Source organism: Phaenicophaeus curvirostris, chromosome 2 (genome assembly GCF_032191515.1).
Source record: "Phaenicophaeus curvirostris isolate KB17595 chromosome 2, BPBGC_Pcur_1.0, whole genome shotgun sequence".
Classification (NCBI taxonomy): Eukaryota; Metazoa; Chordata; class Aves; order Cuculiformes; family Cuculidae; genus Phaenicophaeus; species Phaenicophaeus curvirostris.
The window spans coordinates 25426090-25446322 of record NC_091393.1 but is presented as its reverse complement, the minus strand read 5'-3'; the positions used below and the strand labels follow the sequence as shown (position 1 = coordinate 25446322).

The 20233-nt window shown below is 38.9% G+C and overlaps 1 protein-coding gene across 19 annotated transcripts in view; it reads left to right on the top strand.

The window, feature by feature from the left end:
* Positions 1 to 20233, top strand: part of DLGAP2 (DLG associated protein 2) — a 478034-nt gene that overhangs the window by 417967 nt on the left and 39834 nt on the right. For all 19 annotated transcript variants that reach the window (XM_069851571.1, XM_069851585.1, XM_069851567.1 and 16 more), the window contains 2 exons: positions 1445 to 1592; positions 4940 to 5159. In XM_069851571.1, the coding sequence (XP_069707672.1) occupies positions 1445 to 1592; positions 4940 to 5159 (368 nt within the window). The remainder of the gene's footprint in view (positions 1 to 1444; positions 1593 to 4939; positions 5160 to 20233) is intronic.

Genomic DNA, 20233 nt, shown 5'->3' with positions numbered 1-20233 from the left:
GAACACATGGAAATACTTGAGAACAGGTCTCCCAAGACTGAGGGTTGGGGGAGGAGGAGAAGTAGAAACCCCATCTGCTGAAGGATCCTTGGTTATCTGGTAGTAAAGGACACAGCCACACACAGAGATGGAGATCAATGCTGTTTTCTGCTGTAGTCAGAGCTGTGATAAAGGGTCTGAGATTCCTCCCTGAGGGCTCCTCAGGGATTGCTTTCTGCCCAAATTCAGGTTGTGTCCACTTGGTGAGGAAGGCTGAGTCCTCAAACATTGGCTTATGGGCACGCTGCATGTTTGATAAATATGGTCTAAGAAACAAGGTCCTTGTTTGTGCCTCATTTTGCACCAGGAGTTGAACCTGCAGCTTTCTCCTCTACTGAGTGGTCTGGTCCTCCCAGAGACGAAGATTCTCCTTTCACAGAGAAATTCCTGACAGTCACAGCCACATCTGCACCGAGTAACTCTGCCAGCTCATTGTCAAATAGCTCTATCGCCAATACTGATGGTTGTTCAACTGGCACAAATCTATTGTTCCCAGAAATTGAGTTTTTGTTAAAGATTCCTTTAAGAAATAAATACAAAACATTCCTATTTTCCACATGAAATCCAACAATTTCTGATAATAATTTGTGAACTGATCTTTAGGGACGTGGCTCCTAAAATCTGATTTTCAGACGTTCTGAGAACTTTGCTAAACATGATTCACAGCTTTCAGGTTTTTTTATATTTTGAGTTCAAAGCAAAATTCTACCCTTCGGCGTCTTTCATTTTCCTGTAATGATAGTTAAACAATATATTTGACATAAAACATGAAGACTTACATATCCTTGTATTGAAAGCATACTGCAAAGGGCTGGGTGTGGTGTCAGGCTCCCAGTGCTCCAACCTGGGAGACATGTTGCAAGAAAAGCATTTCTAGACCTTTGTGCAGTTGCTTTGAGTATCTTAGTAATCTTTTTTTTTTTTTGATCTGAACATGGGATATTTTGATCTTTTGCAAAAATATGTCAGTCTTTTGAAGTTATAAGGTCTCTTGATGCCTAACACCTTGATGAAAAAAAAGATGACAAGTAACAGATTTTATCAATGGAGAAACATTTCTACCTACTTTGGTTTATACTTTAGCTCTGGTTCTTGTTCCTGTTGACCTAGACATTCTCTTTTAGTAAAGTTTAACATTAATAGCCAGGATGATTAATGTTTAAATACAGCAAAGACTTAAAATTTCATATCATCTAGGTCACAGAACTGCAGACAGATTCTCTGCTTGTGCTAAGGTGTTTGACTACAACAAATCTATGATGCTTTATATAAAGAGAAATTTTGACCCCTGGGAAAATATTTGTGAGTCTCATACAAATGACTGTCTTTAGTGTCCTAATTGATTCCATCTGTAGTTTTACACCCTCTCCTTTTTTTTTTTTTTTTTTCCCTCTTTTCTTTGTAGTCAGAGCTACCTTCAAACTGCAAGTGACGTGCCTGGGGGTCACAACCTGGATCCCTCTGCAAACTACAATTCCCCAAAGTTTCGCTCAAGGAATCAGAGCTATATGAGAGCAGTGAGCACGCTCAGTCAGGCCAGCTGTGTTAGTCAGGTGGGAAACTCTTGTTATAACTTTTCTTATAGGTTAATCACAGATGTGACAGTTGTTACCAATTGATGGTTTTAGGGGTGGGTTTATTTTTTTTTAATTAATATCTAACTGAGGATGTGAATTGCCAAAGTAATTCAGTTCCATTTTTTTTTCATTAAAATACAAATACTGGTATCTTCATTTTAAGTCTTAAATATTTGCCTGTTAAGAAGATTCTGACTGAGCATAAGGGGCACACTCCTACAAACACGCTCTGAAAATATCTGCTCTGGTTTCAGTAAATATAGGTTGCCAGATTAAGATATATATTGGATAAAAATTGTCCTCCAAAGGAGCAATGATTCATCTTTAAACTCAGTCTCTCACTCTTCTTGAGCAAAAGAATAAGTCCCGTCAGTTATTCTATATATGGTGACTTCTGAAAAGAGACATTTTTCCACCCTGCTGTTTTTATGCTGGTTAGTTAGTACTAATTGAAGGTGAAGTGAGATCTGAATCAGGCTTGAAGTGCAAGGAGTCTTATGAAGTAAGTACATGTTCTGTTTAGCAGAGGACTTTACATTAAATTTCCAATGTTTCTAACATGTATCGCTCCTGATATTTCTTCCCCGTGTTGCTTTGTGACAGGTGGGCTCTACCCTCTTCTCAGACATGCGTTACTTTATTTTTCTTTGACTGTTTAGTGAGCCACCTAAGAGTATAGTGGCTAATTCTGCATAACGATTACGTAAAAATAAAAAAGAAATAATCTTTTTTGAGCAATTTTATATTTATTCACATCCAGTTTGTATTGCCTGGCTGTTCAGGCCTGCATTCAACTCATCTGGCTTGAGGCTTTTAACTGAGGCAACAACTAAAGCTTCCTCTGTAGTTAACAGACTGAAAGAGTTTTTTTCCAGGACAATGCACATCCCAAGTGGGCTGAGAGCCCTCTGGAAATGCTGTCAGACTTCACTGACTGCAGAGCTGGGAGGGACTAGTCACCTGACTAATGCCCTTCAGTCAAATTCCTTAATTTACATTGGATAAATCTAAGTATAACATTGTAGAGCACACATCAGAATTAGAAGCAGCGAGTCATTTTCCAAACCTTTCATTATTTTTCATAACTCCCTTGTGAAACCTGTCTCCATCATTTTCATTCCTTGGTTTTCCTTACACTGGTTTGGTTATTTTCTATTTTTATTACACTCTCGTTTTGAGGCAGTTTCACAAGAATTTGCCTTCAAAGCAATCGCTGTTGGCTGTTGCCTAACAACACTGTAATATAAAAGTATTCTAACATCTGCCTCTTTGACCATGCACGGAGATGTTAACTGAGCTGTCCATAATGACTAATGGGTTTCAGCAGTGGTTAAAACTCTTCATCCCGATGTGCATTACCTGAAAAAGTGTCCACAATACATTTAATTTGCAGGTAGATTGCTCAATTGGTCAGATTAACTAAACCTGCTGGATATAGTTACTTAATTTCTATTTCAGTCTTCACTAACCTACAAAATTTTGTGTCAGCTACCTGCTTCTTACCTCACAGTCCAGCTGTTTGTAGACAGGTAATAAATGTATTTAATAGATACTACACAAAGTATTAAAATTACAAGTTCTGAATTTTTGCTGTTCCCTGGTTTACTTTTTTTTTCCCCATGGCACCATCACATTCTCGTCCCATCAACATAATAGCAATTTGTAGTATTTCTGCTGATTTTAATGCTTTCTTCTTGCGAGATGCTTCATTTTTCACTCTTTGCCGAGGATAGAATCAGGAAACACGCTGGATTAATATTCTTAATTTTAGTTTTAAAACTCTCATTTTTCTATTGTAAATGACCTTAGTTTTAAAGAAGTGATTAGGACTTAAAGTGTGTACGGGCTGCATTACCATGAATTTCCTGATCAATGATGTATGCAAAATATTTGAAAGTAAGATTTTTTTTTAATCTTTTGAAGATTGCATTAGTCTACTTAACTTTATTAGAAGCAAATTTTATGAAGGGTAATGTAATTCCTTTCAGAAGAGATTTAGTAGCCAAAATGTCTTACATGAAATTAAAATATCAGTTATTCATTATCATCAGAAGTTCCATATGAAATTTCCATTTACTTAATCAAAATCTTAAAACAGTTGAAACATTTGCACTCACTCTGTTTCCATAATGAATAATGTACTAGGAACAGTAATAATGAAAAATGCACTTAGCAGCCGTAAAGAAAAAGTAATAGCAACTGGATGTGCTGTTTAGTGAAGCTACAAATTTAACTTGGTATTTATACTGATTTCTAGCACTCAGATTGACAAATCAGGAGGTCATACATTTATCTGTCCAGTGTTAATTTCCTATCTAGTTTTGAATAAACATAATTTTTAACTACTCAGGTACATTTACAGGTAGTTAGGGCTGACTTCAGAGAACCTGTTAAAAATGATTGAGGTAGTAGAATTTAGGCACTCGTCTTCAAAACTGCAAAACACAGTTTCCTCCCTAAGCCTGGCTAGCCTGCCTAAACCCTGTTTATTATGAATGCTACCTAAAAATCTATGGGTTTGCATCATGTCCAGCCTGCAGAGCAGGGTGAGCAGTAGATACTGGCTCCTGCCCAAGCCCTCTGGAGAGCTGGAGGGTCCCCCCACAAGGGGCCAACCTCATAGGTGATGCAGATAGGGTGCTCTGACAGGCAGGGCTCCTCTGTACATCTGGTGGAGGAAGTATCAGACTTAAGATAATGGTGCTGAAGAAAAGGCAGTGGCTACACCTCATTTTTCTACAGTATTCAAGTGGCTAACCCAGTTAACCTGGGAATGAGTTTGATTTAGGTCCCTCCTTAGCTAAAGGTGGTCCAAACGTTACTTTCTCAGCTGACCACTTGTCAGTCTACGTCAGACAAAGCTTATTCTCTCACATGCTTCACTGGACACAACTCTAGATGCAATATTTCTCAAACCTTTCAGAAGCAGATACTTCCTTGAGCCCCTTTATAGTGAGAGGAAGATAACAACCTGCCACACAGGCTAAATGTCCACAACTAGTAACCCAGGCAATCCAGCTTGTAAAAGGGCAGAGTGATCTTGTTGGTTACCATTAAATCACGTATTTTAAATCTTCTGTATATGCCAAAAGGTATTAAATATAAAATTAATTGTATGGCATGTGTGATGTACTTGCTATATACATATAAACAGCTGATGTAAGTTAAAAAAAATGTGAATGTGATCAGAAGGGATTACTACATTTTAACTATTTGCTAAAACAGTTCTTCATCAATGTACAGGTGTCCATTTGAGATGTTGAGGCCGTGATGATCACAAAAAAGCAAGTCAAAAATCAAATGCATTGTTGTTGTTTATTCAGATGAGTGAAGCAGAGGTTAATGGGCAATTTGAATCGGTGTGTGAATCAGTGTTTAGTGAAGTTGAAGCTCAGGCAATGGATGCCCTTGACCTCCCTGGATGTTTCCGAACAAGAAGCCACAGTTACTTGCGTGCCATTCAGGCAGGCTATTCCCAAGATGATGAATGTATCCCTGCGATGGCATCTTCCAACATCACCTCAACTATCAGGTCAACCACAGGTAAGCGAATCTACACTGATCCTTCCACTGTTCTGCATGTAAAAATATGTCATCATGTTTTGTATTATAAAAGGATGTTTGACATTGGAAACAATTCCCCTGTGTAGTGATGATATTTGATACCAGTATTCTTAGGTTTGTGATACTGTATTATTGTGGCTACAGCTTGAAATAAGCTTCTTCTGGGGACAACCTTGCAAGCTTACTATAAGTGCACCTGGACTTCAATTTAGCCTCAATTTGACCTCCATTTCCCATAAATACCATTTCTCGGGTGAAAACATAAAAAATGCAAGTGCAAAGTACCATTTAGATATTTTTATCTATCCAGTAATAGATCTTCTAAATGAAATCAGTAGCGCTGATTTTAATTTATGTCCTTAAAGTGCCAAAAGGAAAAGAGAAGCAAGATTTTAAATATTTGATCCCAACACTTGGAGACAATTAACTTAACAGGGAATTAACTACTTCTTTTAGAAAAAGTGTAGCCAGTTATATCAATACACTTATTCATAAACATGATGGTGAGCTTCACACATCTGCTATTACTCATCGGTAGTTATTAACATCCATTGTTACACCATTTGCTTTTAGGATCTTTTAACATTCTTCCTGCAACTTTCTTTTCTCTTACTAGTTGCTTCTCAAAGATGAAAGCTTTATTCATTTTAGAATGTTAGCATTTAGCACTGGTAGAGGAAAGATTGCACAGATAGAAGTTCAGTAATTCAAATGAAATGCATAACAAACATGTATTCTTTGTTAGGTGATTCAAATTCAGTCTTATATTTCCAAATGTTATAATTTCAGTTCCTAATTATGTTATTGTCCTTACCACATGCTATTAAATTGCAGTGCAGGCTACCCATCTACAAAAGGTAAAAATAGAGCTGAAAATATATCATACAAAAATACTTTAAAAATTAGTTGCTTGACACATCTGTTCTATAACAGAACAGCAGGAGCTTAGAAAGGATTGAATGAGTTTGAATAACACATATTTGTGTTCCAGAAGTAGCATTAAATGTTATTTTACATTAAGCATAGTATTTTAATTGCTATAAATAACTTTGTGTAAGACCAGAAGTTGTGGCTTACAGTGCCATCTTTAGGGATGTTTCTATCCTTTGTTCAGATACTATCCTGATATAAAATGAGATTTTATTGCTACCCCAGAGGCTAATTTTCCTCTTTGTCATAGAGTACCGTGTGATTATTACAAAGAAACCTTCCATAGCAAAAGAAAAAACTAAATATCTATTTTAGTATCTGACTGCAGGTACTGAATTGGAATACTTTCAGAATTACTGTGGTTAGCAAGTTGATTGGTTGTAACTTAAGCTGTCTTGAGTTTCTACGCTAGATAAGCCCAAAATTCTCACTGAAAGGAATTCATTTTCTTTAGAGCAACAAAGCTGAATATAATATGTTTGGGAAAATAACCCTATTGGGCAGTAAATATGTTTGCATGCCAGTGTTTTCATACTCAGGAAAAAATATTTTGCATTGATTAGCAGTCTGCTGGTTAAATACTGTGGTTCTGGGAACGTTAACCTTCATTTCACACATGGCTTCCCTCTCATCTCAGAGGTGATTTATCAGACAGTTTTTTTCTTACCCAAATATGTAATCTTTCTACTGTGTTCTGGTGAGGTGATATCGACATTGGGGAGAAAAAGGATTATTTGAGATGTTGTCCTGAGCCAAAACTCATTCCAAACCTATGGACTGTATACAGTCCTGAGTGTGGTTCTGTATTCAAAATGCTATCTCTGTACCACTGAGCAACCTTGTCCTCAGCTTCTTATATAAATATTTGAATAAATAAATTTGAATAAATATTCAAATTAGAAGTATTTATCTGGTTTACAAGAAGAGTAAGGGTTATGTGACTCCCTATTGATTCAAAATTTCACTTGCCAAATAAGTTCTCATTTTTAAAACTCTCAGGGAAACTCTTCACATTTCTCTCTTCAGCCCCTGTCACTTTGGAGGGAGTTGCTTCATTTCCTATCACTGCCGTAATTAAACAGAAAAGAAAATCTTACTTCTCCAGCCCTCTCTGAAAATCGTAAAAAAAAAGCAGTCGCCTGAAATGTGAAAATGGTGTTGGCAGATATTTGACATTTATATGGGCTTCGCTCAAATAAATGTCACAAAGGTCACATCAACCTTCAGTTTCAATTCAGTCTTTTGAATTCTTAGGAAAATCACATTACATTACATTAATTCATTTTTTTTGCTTCTGATGTAAAAAACTCTTCTTGGCAAAGAAACTAAAGCCATTTCTTAGAAAATTAACAGGCATTGCAATTTAATCGTTACTTGAAATTTTAGTGATATAGGTCATGACTACTTCTTATCGATGTTGTAAAGCAATTAAATAACAACACACAGGCTTAGCTAAAAATTAATTCCTGTAACTAAAAATGAAAGTGAAAAATAAAAAATGTAATATTTGATCTATGAATTCAATAACTAAAGAACGGGATATCTATTTACAGCATGCAGCTTCCTAAAATATTCCTAGGTGCATGAACAGCTTTCAGAAGGTAGGAAAGTTGCAACACTAATGACTGTTACGTGGAACATTGTTAACAGACTTTGTTAACAAGGGTTTTGTAATACATGGGAGAAGAACTACCAGTAGTTAGCTCTTCTTAAATGTAGACAGCATTACAGAGAAAGCTAGGCGGTTTGTTGGTAATATCTGTGGTACTAATGAACACATTGGTTTTGTGTCTGGAGTATTGTGTCCGGTTCTGGAATCCTCAACATAAGAAGGAGATGGAGCTGTTTGAACGAGTCCAGAGGAGGCTACAAAGATGATCAGAGGGCTGGAGCACCTCCACACAGGCTGAGAGAGTTGGGCTTGTTCAGCCTGGAGAAGAGAAGGCTCCAAGGAGACCTTGAAGTGACCTCCCAGTACCTGAAGGGGCTACAAGAAAGCTGGGGAGGGATATTTTATAAAGGCTTGTAGTGATAGGACAAGGGGTGAATTGGGTATAAACTGGAGAGGGGCAGATTTAGACTAGACATAAGGAGGAATTTCTTCACAATGAGAGAATGTTGCCCAGGGAAGCTGTGGCTGCCCCATCCCTGGAGGTGTTCAAGGCCAGGTTGGATGGGGCTTGGAACCCCTGATCCAGAGGGAGGTGTCCCTGCCCATGGCATGGAGGTGGAACTAGATGACCTTTACGGTCCCTTCCAACCCTTCCAACCCAAACTATTCTATGATTCCATGAACACGTAACTTCTGCGCAGAGCCATGTAGTTCAATTATTCATGGAAACAGGCTTCTCCACCTCTGATGAAAACTACAAAGAGAAGAGACAGGGGACTACCTGCTGCTTTAGGTGTAAATGCATGAGACCAGTAAGACTGCAGAGGAGGCAGGCAGCATTGCTGGCATACTGTAAGCTAGACCTGGATTCTGTGTGACCCACAGAATCACAGAATCACAGAATAACCAGGTTGGAAGAGACCCACCGGATCACCGAGTCCAACCGTTCCTACCAAACACTAAACCATATCCCTCAGCACCTCGTCCACCCGTGCCTTAAACACCTCCAGGGAAGGTGACTCAACCACCTCCCTGGGCAGCCTGTTCCAGTGCCCAATGACCCTTTCTGTAAAGAATTTTTTCCTAACGTCTAGCCTAAACCTCCCCTGGCGGAGCTTGAAGCCATTCCCTCTTGTCCTGTCCCCTGTCACTTGGGAGAAGAGCCCAGCACCCTCCTCTCTACAACGTCCTTTCAGGTAGTTGTAGAGAGCAATGAGGTCACCCCTCAGCCTCCTCTTCTCCAGGCTAAACAACCCCAGCTCTCTCAGCTGCTCCTCATAAGGCCTGTTCTCCAGCCCTTTCACCAGCTTTGTTGCTCTTCTCTGGACTCTCTCCAGAGCCTCAACATCCTTCTTGTGGTGAGGGGCCCAGAACTGAACACAGTATTCGAGGAGCGGTCTCACCAGTGCCGAGTACAGAGGGAGGATAACCTCCCTGGACCTGCTGGTCACGCCGTTTCTGATACAAGCCAAGATGCCATTGGCCTTCTTGGCCACCTGGGCACACTGCTGGCTCATATTCAGTCGGCTGTCAACCAACACACCCAGGTCCCTCTCCTCCAGGCAGCTTTCTAGACCCCTGCTAAGACTCATATTTCATCGTGGTTAGGGCATAGCTAGCCACGCCATTTCATTTTGTAAAGAGATAATGAACCCGGTAAAACAAATACTTCAGGTTAAAAGCTCTGAGTGACAGCATATGCTTTCTCTCTCTGAACTGTATCCAGTTGCAGCTGTCAGATGCACAGCTGAGAAAATACAGTTCCAGCTGCTTCTGCCTCCCACCTTGTCCCTCCATCACAGACAACATGTAATTTCCTGAATGGGAAGTCACAGAGTGCAGTAGTCATCCTAACTGCTACTGCCTTACATCTTTTCTAGCAATGTTAGCAAAGCAATGCTTCACTTTTCAGGAAGAGTGCATAAAATCTGGGTCACTTTTCCAGGTAGTACAAGCTCAGCAGCCTCTCTGGATGTAAATACACGATGCTGTCAGCTTGGAAGGCTCCTTCCTGCTAATGCCTGGGTAGTGTAGCAGAGTGCTGTGGGGACATATGCACCTACCTGAGGTACCAGAGCTGTGTCACCACCGTTTCAGTGCACGGTGGGCTCTGGGTGCATAGACTTCTTGGGAAACTTGAGTGAACTGGGCTGGGAGAAGTGATGCAGTAGCCTGTTATTCCACCTACAACACCTCTCTTACTGGAAAGTAGTTCAAATACCCTGTCACAACACTGGATTGTACTTTGAAAACATAACCAATGAAGAGGATGGGGCTTTGAGTAAACTTAACTAATGGAAGATGCCCCTGCCCATGGTAGATGGGTTAGAAATAGATGATCTTTAAAGTCCACTCCAACCTAACCCATTCTATGATTCTATGCTATTAACCAGTCTCTGGTTGTATTGCCTGAGGAGGTAAAATTATTTTTTGTTGCATGTTCTATAGGTAGAGTCCTATATACGACTTGCTCCATATGTTCTAGAATATTTCAGGATGTTTCTTCACAGTTTTTCCTGCTAGAGTTGTTTGATTTTACCGTGAATGCAGAAATACTTTCTGAGTGGCAAAGTTACTGGAGGTAGCAGTTAGGATGGTCTGTTGTGATGCAAAGGAATGTGTTTAAACCCCCTCCTCTGAGACAGAGAGGAATTTGATATTTGCACCTTTGGCCATCCAGGATACCTGGAACACCAGGTGTGCTCAGATGTGGGAGACATACTCAGTTTCTCCTGGTGGCATTATTATATATTGTATAAAACACTTTCACCTTTATTGAGAGAGACAATGCCGCTCTAGCCCGCTGCTAAGAATACTCACCCATGAGGTGGTATATCTGCTCAGTGAATATCGCTTCTATATGCAAATTGAAACAGCTAAAATAGAAAAGACTAAATATCCTATAAAAAGGAACTGAAACATTCTATTCAGTGGTTAGAAATCCTTCTCCAGCAACAAGCACTGGCAGAGTGACCCGAGTAAAGTTCTTCAGCTTTTGAGCTGATAAAAAAAGGAGAAATCATCTTCAGTTTCTTAAAACTACTTCACATTTTCCTTTAACCTGAGTTCTTTGACTACAACTGTATTTTTTGATGAAAGCATAAATGACAGAAGAAATCCACCTCATTATGGACCTCAGCACAGCGGGGACTGGGTCATGGTACATAAAGGCATTCTGGATTTCTGTCCTACGTTAAGAGACAGTCCAAGATCACTTCTCCCACCTCAGGGATTTCCAGCCAACCTTGAGAGAAACTCAGCATGAAGCCCTGCTGATTTCAGGGGATCTGTTTGCTGGCCTGAAGTGGACAGTACATTGCATTCCGATGACTTCATTTTTCTAGAAAACAGCATAATGCAAACCTGTCAGATCAATTATAAATCCATCTCCTTTTATCTAATTCATAGTGGGTAGCTCTGCTTAACTCATGCTTTTCCAACGAAAAAGATGAGAAGTAGGGAACTGTCTTTTGTCCATTTTCCTTTTCTCAGCCGCTAGGACTCTGCTTGGCAATAAGTAAACTTTAGCGAATACCACATTTACTGAACTATTGAGCACTAATTCCAAAACCAATTAATTCAAACAAGGTCACATTGCATGAGGGAGTTTTCAATTACAGCTCATACGATTACTCAGAATGCCTGAGGAATTCCAGCTTTCCTTTCTCCTGACTTAAAGCTATTTTCAGCTTTCCATTTTTTTCTAAATAAAAGCATATGCAGGGTGGATATTTAGGCCCATGTTTATGTTTGTTATTTAGCCACAAAAGCTCTCACTGCCAGTAAATAGGTTGCATGGTCATGTACTTACAAACACGGAGGCATAAGAATATGATATTCCATCAAGAATATGTACTGTTCTGTAGTACAGCTACCCCTGTAAGACCCCAAGAGGATTGATTCTCTGGTTGCTGTCTGAACACCAACGACAGGAGTTATTCTTTTTGGTTTATTTGGGTTTTTCTTCACCAAATATATGAGGATATCGTGGGCAGGCAAAAGTTTAAATCATGCTGCTACTACATATGGAGCTAGTGGAGTTCAGTGAAGGGCCACTGAGAAGACACTCTTGAACATTTCTCCGATGAGGAAAGGATACAAGAGCTGGGACTGTTCAGGCTGGAGAAGAGAGGGCTCAGAGGGGATTTTATAAATGTGTATAAATAAAAAAAAATTAAAAACACACTCTTCAGTTCCTAAAAGAAAAATGTTTTATCATCAATAAATGTCTGATTTTATTTTCACAAGAATGAGATACTTATCCAGGTGGCTGCTTGGATCTTCTTCATCCAATGCACTATGGCTAGGAAAACTCAGTCAAATGAGGAAAAACATATGCATGAAGTGACATCTCCTCAATTTCTGTTCTCCCTGTACTGAGAATAGAAATAAATGCTTAGTCTTGGAGTTTTTTAGTGGTATACTTTGCTATGTGATAACCACCAGTGATATTCCCAACAGGTATGTTTAAAACCATAAAACCTTAAGTCCAAATAAGATCCACAAGGCTGTTTTCTCAATTATAATTTGTCTATTGACTTTGCTTAATTACTTTTTGGGTCCCATGGAATTATCTGGCATTCGAATTCTCAGCAGGAAACACACCATATATCTGTGGGAGCACTTAGGGATCCTGAGTTAATACTGTGATGCTGTGCCAACTCGTGTGCCTATACTGCAAGAATAAATCCTATACTAACAAACGATGAGCCCAGTTCTACACTTGGCTACGCACACATCATTTTCATTGCTCTGGGTGTATCTAGGGGGAATTATTAGTCCTTGCTTCTTTTAGATATATTGAAGTTCTGCTGCTATGCTGAGACTGCTGTTTAATAGCAGCTCTACGTGGTGGCAGTGGCCCAGGGAGCCACAGGGCTGAAGGTGACACAAGCCCTTTGGTTCAAGGAGTTCAACAGAGAATAGCCAAGGGGTCATCACAACTGTTCATAACTCTGGGATTCCATGAGATGGAGGAAGGTTGTGCTAGTCAGGGCTGCTGGGCTGCTTAGCCTCTTCTTCAGGCTGATGAGGCATGAAAACAGTTGGAGCAGCAGTCAGAAGCTTTTCATAATTTTCATTCTCCTTGGTACAGATTATCTACAGAGGCAAAGATAAAAAATTAAGTAGCTGCCTTCCTTCTATGGTTAGTTTAAAAAATGTGTAATGAGTGTTTCTCCCTTGCTCCTGCTGTTCTGTGCTTGACATAATTCCTCCGTAACCTATTAGATTTGCCAGACAGCTGATTCTTTTTTTTTATTAAAAAGGACACCCATGCTCCCCCTGGCAGAATTTGCCTTCAAAGCTGTTCTGTGGGATCAGTTTTCACAGAGTTTTCTCAGCTTCATTTTCTGTACAATATTATACAGCATAAAAAAAAAAGAAAAAGAAAAAAAGGAAGGCAGACTTGTCAGGAGCCGTAATGATGACATGTGCACTGGAACCACAACGCTTGCTGTGCTGGATATACAGATGTCATTTTGATTGTCTTCTGATGCTAATTTTTACTAGTTCACATGTAATATTTCATCCATCAAGGCCTCAGTCCATCAGTTAATGTTCACTAAACTTAACTCTCTTGAAGTCAGCCCAATTTTGCCTGCTGACAAACAGTCCCTTATCGTCATTACGCTTTCAGTACAAGAGGGGCATGAGCTGCATTTTGCTCCAGCTTCTTTACCATAAAACAAAACCTCCCCAAAAACTGTGTATGCAGCCATCAAAGAATTGCTCTCCTTTGGTCCTAGCAAAGGCACACGGGCCAATAAAAAAAAAAAGAGCTGCACTCCAAAATAACAATAAACTCCTTTACAGCAGGTCAGGTCTTGCTTCCATTGGGATCCTTCCACTTCTATAACGTGCATTGAACAGTAAAACTCATTTCCAAAAATGTATTATCAGGTATTTAGGGAGGCAAGTCCAGGTGCTTGTGCTACTGTTCTGCCTCGTGGCAAGGACATTTTGATTAATGCTTGCCACTTACAAATGTATTTCTCCTAAGGGATATTATTTTTAACTCGCAAAAATGTGATTTCCAGAAGAACAGAATGCTAGTGGGCATCCATCCCAATAACAGAGTCATCTGAAAGTAAAGGCAAAGCAAGTTCATCATTATTTAAATAAAGTTGTATCTATGATCGAAGAGGCACAGAAGGAAGAGAAAAACATTTATAGTTACCTCTAGTTTTACTCCCAGTATATTCTCTGTTTTGCTAATATTAAAAAAACCCCCGATTTTTTGTATGTTTATGCATCTCTGCCAGACTCTCAGCAACTCCCATCTTCTATTTCCACTTCCCTAACATAGATAAGCTTGTACTTAGGTCACCATTTCTGTGTTAGAAATTCAATTCAGATATAGATGTACTCTAGAAGGGCAATTGCTAAAACTGATACTTAAAATGTTACATGAAAGACTTTTTCCAGAGGATCAGAGAAAATAAAGACAGTGAAATTGGTGACGTTCCTAAGGCACAACCAGACAGGCTGGTTGAATGGTGTGGGATTTGCCTGCAGATCAAGTCATCTAAACATAGACACTAGTTGTCTAAATTCCCATGACAATAAATTCAAATTCAGTTCAAAGAAAATTGGCTGGTACCATCTGAGACACTTAAGACATCCATGTGGGACCTACAAGAGACTTGCATCCTTCTGAACAAGCAGTTGTAGGCTAAGCAGAAGGGCCTAGGACTTCTAAAATACTTCTAAAAAACTTCTAAAAAGCCTGTGTTTAAGATGAGTTTGACTCAGACTGAATACAATGTATTGATTCTATTGTGCACTAACAGAGTCAACAAACACCAAAGCGTCTTCCACTCACCTAACAGCACCCTAATACTTACCAATAACCTTTTTATTCACTGTAAAGCCCACGTTTAGTCTCAGCATATAGTCTATTAAAACATACACACTGGAAATCACAAATATCAGAGCAATCCAAGCAGCTCATTACTAATCCTCAAGGGCAACTAGAGGATATGCAAACCCTGAACAGGTTTAGGGAAGATACTGATTTTGAAATGAGTAATCTATCAACTGGCTTTCTGAGGCTGAGAGCAGAATACCAAGGACGTATCAATGAGTCATAATTTCTATATGCATTTCTTTTTTGTTGTATTAAATGAACCTCTAGGGACAGTCCTGTGTCCAGAATAGTCCATTTATTTCCACTCTTTGACACTTTCCCCCAGTTGAAAAAAAGCATAAAATTTCAGTCATAAAAATTCATCTCACTTAATAGGTATATCTAAAATGCAGCTGTCAAATGCAGTCACATTAATGTCCTATTATAGTCAATGAAATGTCATTTATCTCCTTTAGGATTGGTACCTCTTATGAAAAAAAGTTGTTCTCTGGACATGCCTATTTTTCTCTGTTGCCTATAAAAATAGTTTATAATGATGTTATAGTATAGCTGGCTAACTTTTATAAATCTGATGTAAAATTCAGGCATATTCAAATTGAATTATAAATTAAAAGTAAATACTGATCCTACTGAAAACAAGGACAACTGAGAGAGCCCTGCTCTGACTTACAGGGTGGAGAGCTTGAACCCAGCAGCATCATTTGCTGCACCAAAACACGGGGTTGGCAGCCAGCAAGTAGCTTTCTGAGCACTGTTTCTGACACTGATACTGACTCCACCTGCATCTTGGATAAAATGATTTCTTGATTTGACTATTGCCTATATTGTTACCAATCTCAAATATGCACTCTGAGATTGTGTCCAGACTTTTAGGTCTCTGGGGATTAAAAGAATGATTTAAAGGTATTGAATTATTTTAAATTCAACTATTTTGCTATCATTTAAATTCTTTCATGTGGGACCATTATCATAATGCACTGTTGAAATTATTTCATTGTGCAGCACTCCCTTAAGATTAACTGATCAAACTGTTTTACTCGTCCTGGTCAATTTGGAATTCCTTACTGTAAGTTAATGAAAATCAGAAGCTTAGCATAGTTACTGTAAGAATGAGAAAAGAAAATATACAAACAAAACCAGGAATGAGCTTAAATAATATGTCTGTGAGTGGGTTTAGGAGGCTGATGGAAATTATTTGACTTGGGTGATAAGGGTGTATGGGAAGTCAAGAAGAGATTTTTTTTTAATTACAGAATTGCAGCAATATTGATTTGATTCTACTGAAAAAATAAATTACTGATTTTCTGTTTTATTTCAGAGTGTAAAGAGGAGCCGAGTAAAACTGACTCTTAGCTTTTGGAGCTCTTTTTTTCTCTTTGTCTCTTACTCTTTTGATGATATGACAAATGCAATCTGAAAAGCCACACATGTATTCTGTAAGTTAAATAGAATAGAGTTAAAGGTACATTTCTCCTTCCTGAAACCAAAAAAACCGAGATGGTGTTTTTTAATGCAACTTCAATATTTTAGAGGCACGTAGGACCTGTTTAGAAGAGCACAACAGCTGTCAGCACTTTGCTTTGCCATCTACAGGATGTTGGTTAGGCTATAATTTCTCGCTAATTAACTCATCTAAAATAGAACCCTTTGTAAGTAGTCCATCAGCAATCCATGAGTTTTGTGTTGCCCACATCTCTTTTAACTTTGGCAAAGGCTTACAGTTTTTGACCTTGATGTCTTGTTTGATTTGCATTTCTGTTTTGAGACTAACATTAATTACACTGTCAAAACAGATTTTATCGTTTACGTAACATGGGCTGCCTACAGACCTAAGTTCTCTCAATATGGAGGTAACAACTTACGCACTGAATGACTTGATTACAGTAATTCCTTTTTTATGGTTCTCCTCCTGAGAAACCATAGTGTGTACTTAGACTCCAGCTTTTTCCAAATTTAGTGGTCACATTTCCACTTAATTGTTAGTTTCCTGTACAAAATCAGATAGATGTACAGAACTGAGACCTAAAAGGATCTGCTCTGAGTTTAACCCGATTCGCACACAGATTTTTTATTTAAAAACCTAAAAAAACCTCATCCAGTAATTTTGCTTCGCTCCATTAAATTCTAATTGAGGTTACGGGTCATGTTAATGATTTCAATTTTTTTTTGAAAGTGCTATACAGATTTTCTTTAGCAGAGAGATGTCAAAAGCAGATGCAACTTAAAAAATACCATTTTATAATGGATTCATAGGACAGCAGTGTCTCAGTGACGCGATATTTTGAAAAGCTCTTTTAAAAACTCGTATATAAGAAGGACAAATCTTGCCTGTGTCAACAGTATGTTATGATATTAGTTTGTATCCTGAAGCTGTGTGAATTGATCTAATTCCACTGACTTCAATATCAATGGCTTCAGTAGGATTAACAGCACGGTCTAACCCAGCGCCCAGAACTGTGCAGTCAATTTAAAAACTACAGTATTGGAGAGGGTTTGCTTTTAATATCCCTGTGGAGCTACAAATGGAACTTGGGCCAGCTACAGGTTGCTGTGTTGTAGGTCCTGCAGAAGGGATCAAGGAGCAGTATGTTAGGATTCAGTCATTGATGCAAGGAAATTCCATGCAGTCATGCATTAACAGTCGGCTTACGGGGGGGGTGGAGCAGAGGAGAAGCTCCCACCTTTCCAGTGAACACAGGTAATGGAAGGCAGGAGAGGTTACATCCCAGTGCACACCAGAATCGAACCAGTGCTGTCATTGGGACACAGCATTTGGCTGGGGTTTATCTCATCCCTTCAGGCATTTCAAAATTAGATGTCCTGTTCTGAGCTGGTTGTCCTTGATTCCCTTTATGGTTGATGGAGAAAAGTAGGCACTTGCCTAGGATGATTCATTTCCTGGTAAAATAAGCATCTCAGATGGGTGAGAATTGCCCCCAGAATTGCTTATTTTTTCTCCCAGCGCTTCTCAAAGACAACAGACAACTAACTTAGACTTGGATGACTGTCTTTATAAGTGACTAATGTGAGGTGAGATGGATTCCCATTTATAGTTCTCACATATGATTTAATTAATCACTAGTAAAACACCCTATATAAAAATCTGGCATATGATAAATGTGGCATTTTGCCCCCATGGTCCATTGCAATGCAAGACCATCAATATCTGACCTGGGGGTGTTACAAATATTGATATTTACCTAAACATAATACATATAAAATCAACCATCAGGAGAAAAGTTAGGAAGTTATAGACAACTACTCTGAAAATGCTTTGCATTATGCAGTTTAAACAAAATGCAGCCCATCATATAAACTGCTGATAAAACTCATCTGGGCGTAAGTAGTCATTCTAAGAAAATATCAGCAAAAATATAATTGTGAATATATCAGCTGTTTCTTAGTGGTTAATCTGGAAAGCAAGAAAGAGGGTTCTTTGCACAGATATCCAAGCTTAAAAAGACTCCTTATTGAGAAACTACCTGGTCTCTTTTCTGGCTAGAATTCACTGTGGAGGGCTGAATGAGAAAGGAAAGAATCAGGAAGATAGGTTACTAATTAAAGTAGTTCTCTGGATACGCTTAAGGGAAATCAGTCTGAATTTCAATTAAAAGAATTATATAATTTAAAATCAAAATTGTCTCTTGAAGTTTAAGCACAGTATAAGATTGGTAAATTTTAATGACTGTATTTTTAAGATTTGCTTATCTCTACAGTTCAAAAACCCACTCTCATTACCTTACAACGGAGAAACTCTTGAACACGGAAAGCACTCCAAAATGACAAGGTCTTTCGCTAGCAGAGCCTCTTCACCTATCCAGGGAGCAGCAAAGAATAGGGCTGGAGGAGCCAGGCTGTACGAAGGCATGACGCGTCTTCCTCACCTGCCCTACACCCATGTACAACTGATCTTTGATCTAAGCGAAGAGTGGGTGTGTTTGAGCAGTATTTTGAAGGACTCTCATTTATGTTCCCTTGGCACTGCCTAGGGTCAGTTAATGGAGGAAAACAGCTTTTTTTTCTTTGCAGAGCCTGAGCACATGCTGCTCCGGCACTGAAAAGAGAAAGTAGGTACCAAATCACAACTGTAGGTCTTCAGGGTGGCCACTGCTAGCACCCATCGAAAATATCAGGCTTGCATCAAAACAGACTAATTTCCCCTCATTCTTGCTGATCACTTCTTAATTAAGTAGACAGGGCTACATATGTCAAAACTAAGCATTTCTAAGTCACCTCATTTTTAGGAAAAAACAGATTTGCTTTGTAAAAATTAAACTACCTTGTTTGACGCTACAATCTTTTAATTATGTTGGTATTGGAGACCAAGGTATAATGGAAGTTGGCAAGAGGCGAGTATGAAAAGATGTGCCTCAACATCCTCTCTTTTAAAGAGAGACCTGTATTTTTGACATGCATGGCTTGGTAAAAAAATCATCAAAGAGTCAATTCTTTTAATAGGAAATAAACACTTTTAGTGGCTGATATATTTTTTCTCAAAAGTCCTCTTGGATTCCTTAATGGTCGTTTAATACTTATCTGTCTTTGTTTTGAGAAGTAACCGTTATGCATCCACAAGTACCTTTTGAGTTTAAGAGTTGCTCAAAGGTCCCGATGACCATGATGGAGCATAGTGAAGAGACTACAGAGCATTTCAAGGACAGTCATGTTATCTAGGTGTATAAAAACTATTGGCTAGAACAGTGTGCACAGTGGTCAAAAGACTGTATCAATAGCTAAGTACTCTTTTCATACAGTGTTAGATTTTATTATGGCCTTTCATTAGGAGGAGGATTTTTTTTTCTTTTCTGAGATGGTTTCAATGTTAGAATTCACTTTCCCTGTGCAAAAGCAGAATAACTAGCATCAGCTTGCGGGTCTGTGTCGTGTTGTTTCTCTCAGAGCTGTGGTTCCTCAGAAAAACCCTGTCTGCCTGCAGCAAGATGCCCCTGGGAGCTCTGCCTCCAGGGCAGCACCACGCTCCCTGCAGAGTAATTATACTCCTTCTGAATAAACCTCCTTACAAAACAGAAAAGCCAGTTTACCCCTGCTGCGTGTCATAAGGGACAACCGTTTCCTTTAAATTGATGGTGCTTTCATGTAAATTCATCATCCAGTTAACTTTGTGATCTCGGCCTAAATAATGTTATTTTGACTAAGTGCTTAGTGGTTATATTGATTTGTAAAAACCCCTCAGGTTGCTCTGTCTTGCAAATGGACCAACAGCAGTGATTTATTATAAGGCTGCCTTTTGAAAGGTGTTCTGAATGTCACCTACGGCCACTGATATTTCATCAAATGTATCGCATCTCTCCTTCTGCCTCTTGTCTGTGAATCTCTATGGATAACCTGAAGTTATAACTGAATTGAATTATTTTAGTCATTTTATTTCTAGTACGACACTTCATTGGCACTGAAATATGGGCAGAGTAACTGAATTATTTCTATGGCTGTAGCAAGAGTAACCTGGAGCAAGTTTAGTCAAATGCAGTGTAGATAAAGAGAGATATTCTGCTTCCAGGTATTCAATTGTATTAAAAAATATAAACCTTTTTCTTATGAATTGGGAAACTTTCCTTGGATTTCCACTCTATGTGTTGAAATAGCCAGATTGCCAGTTCGCCAGTGCTGGGATTATCTTCTTGG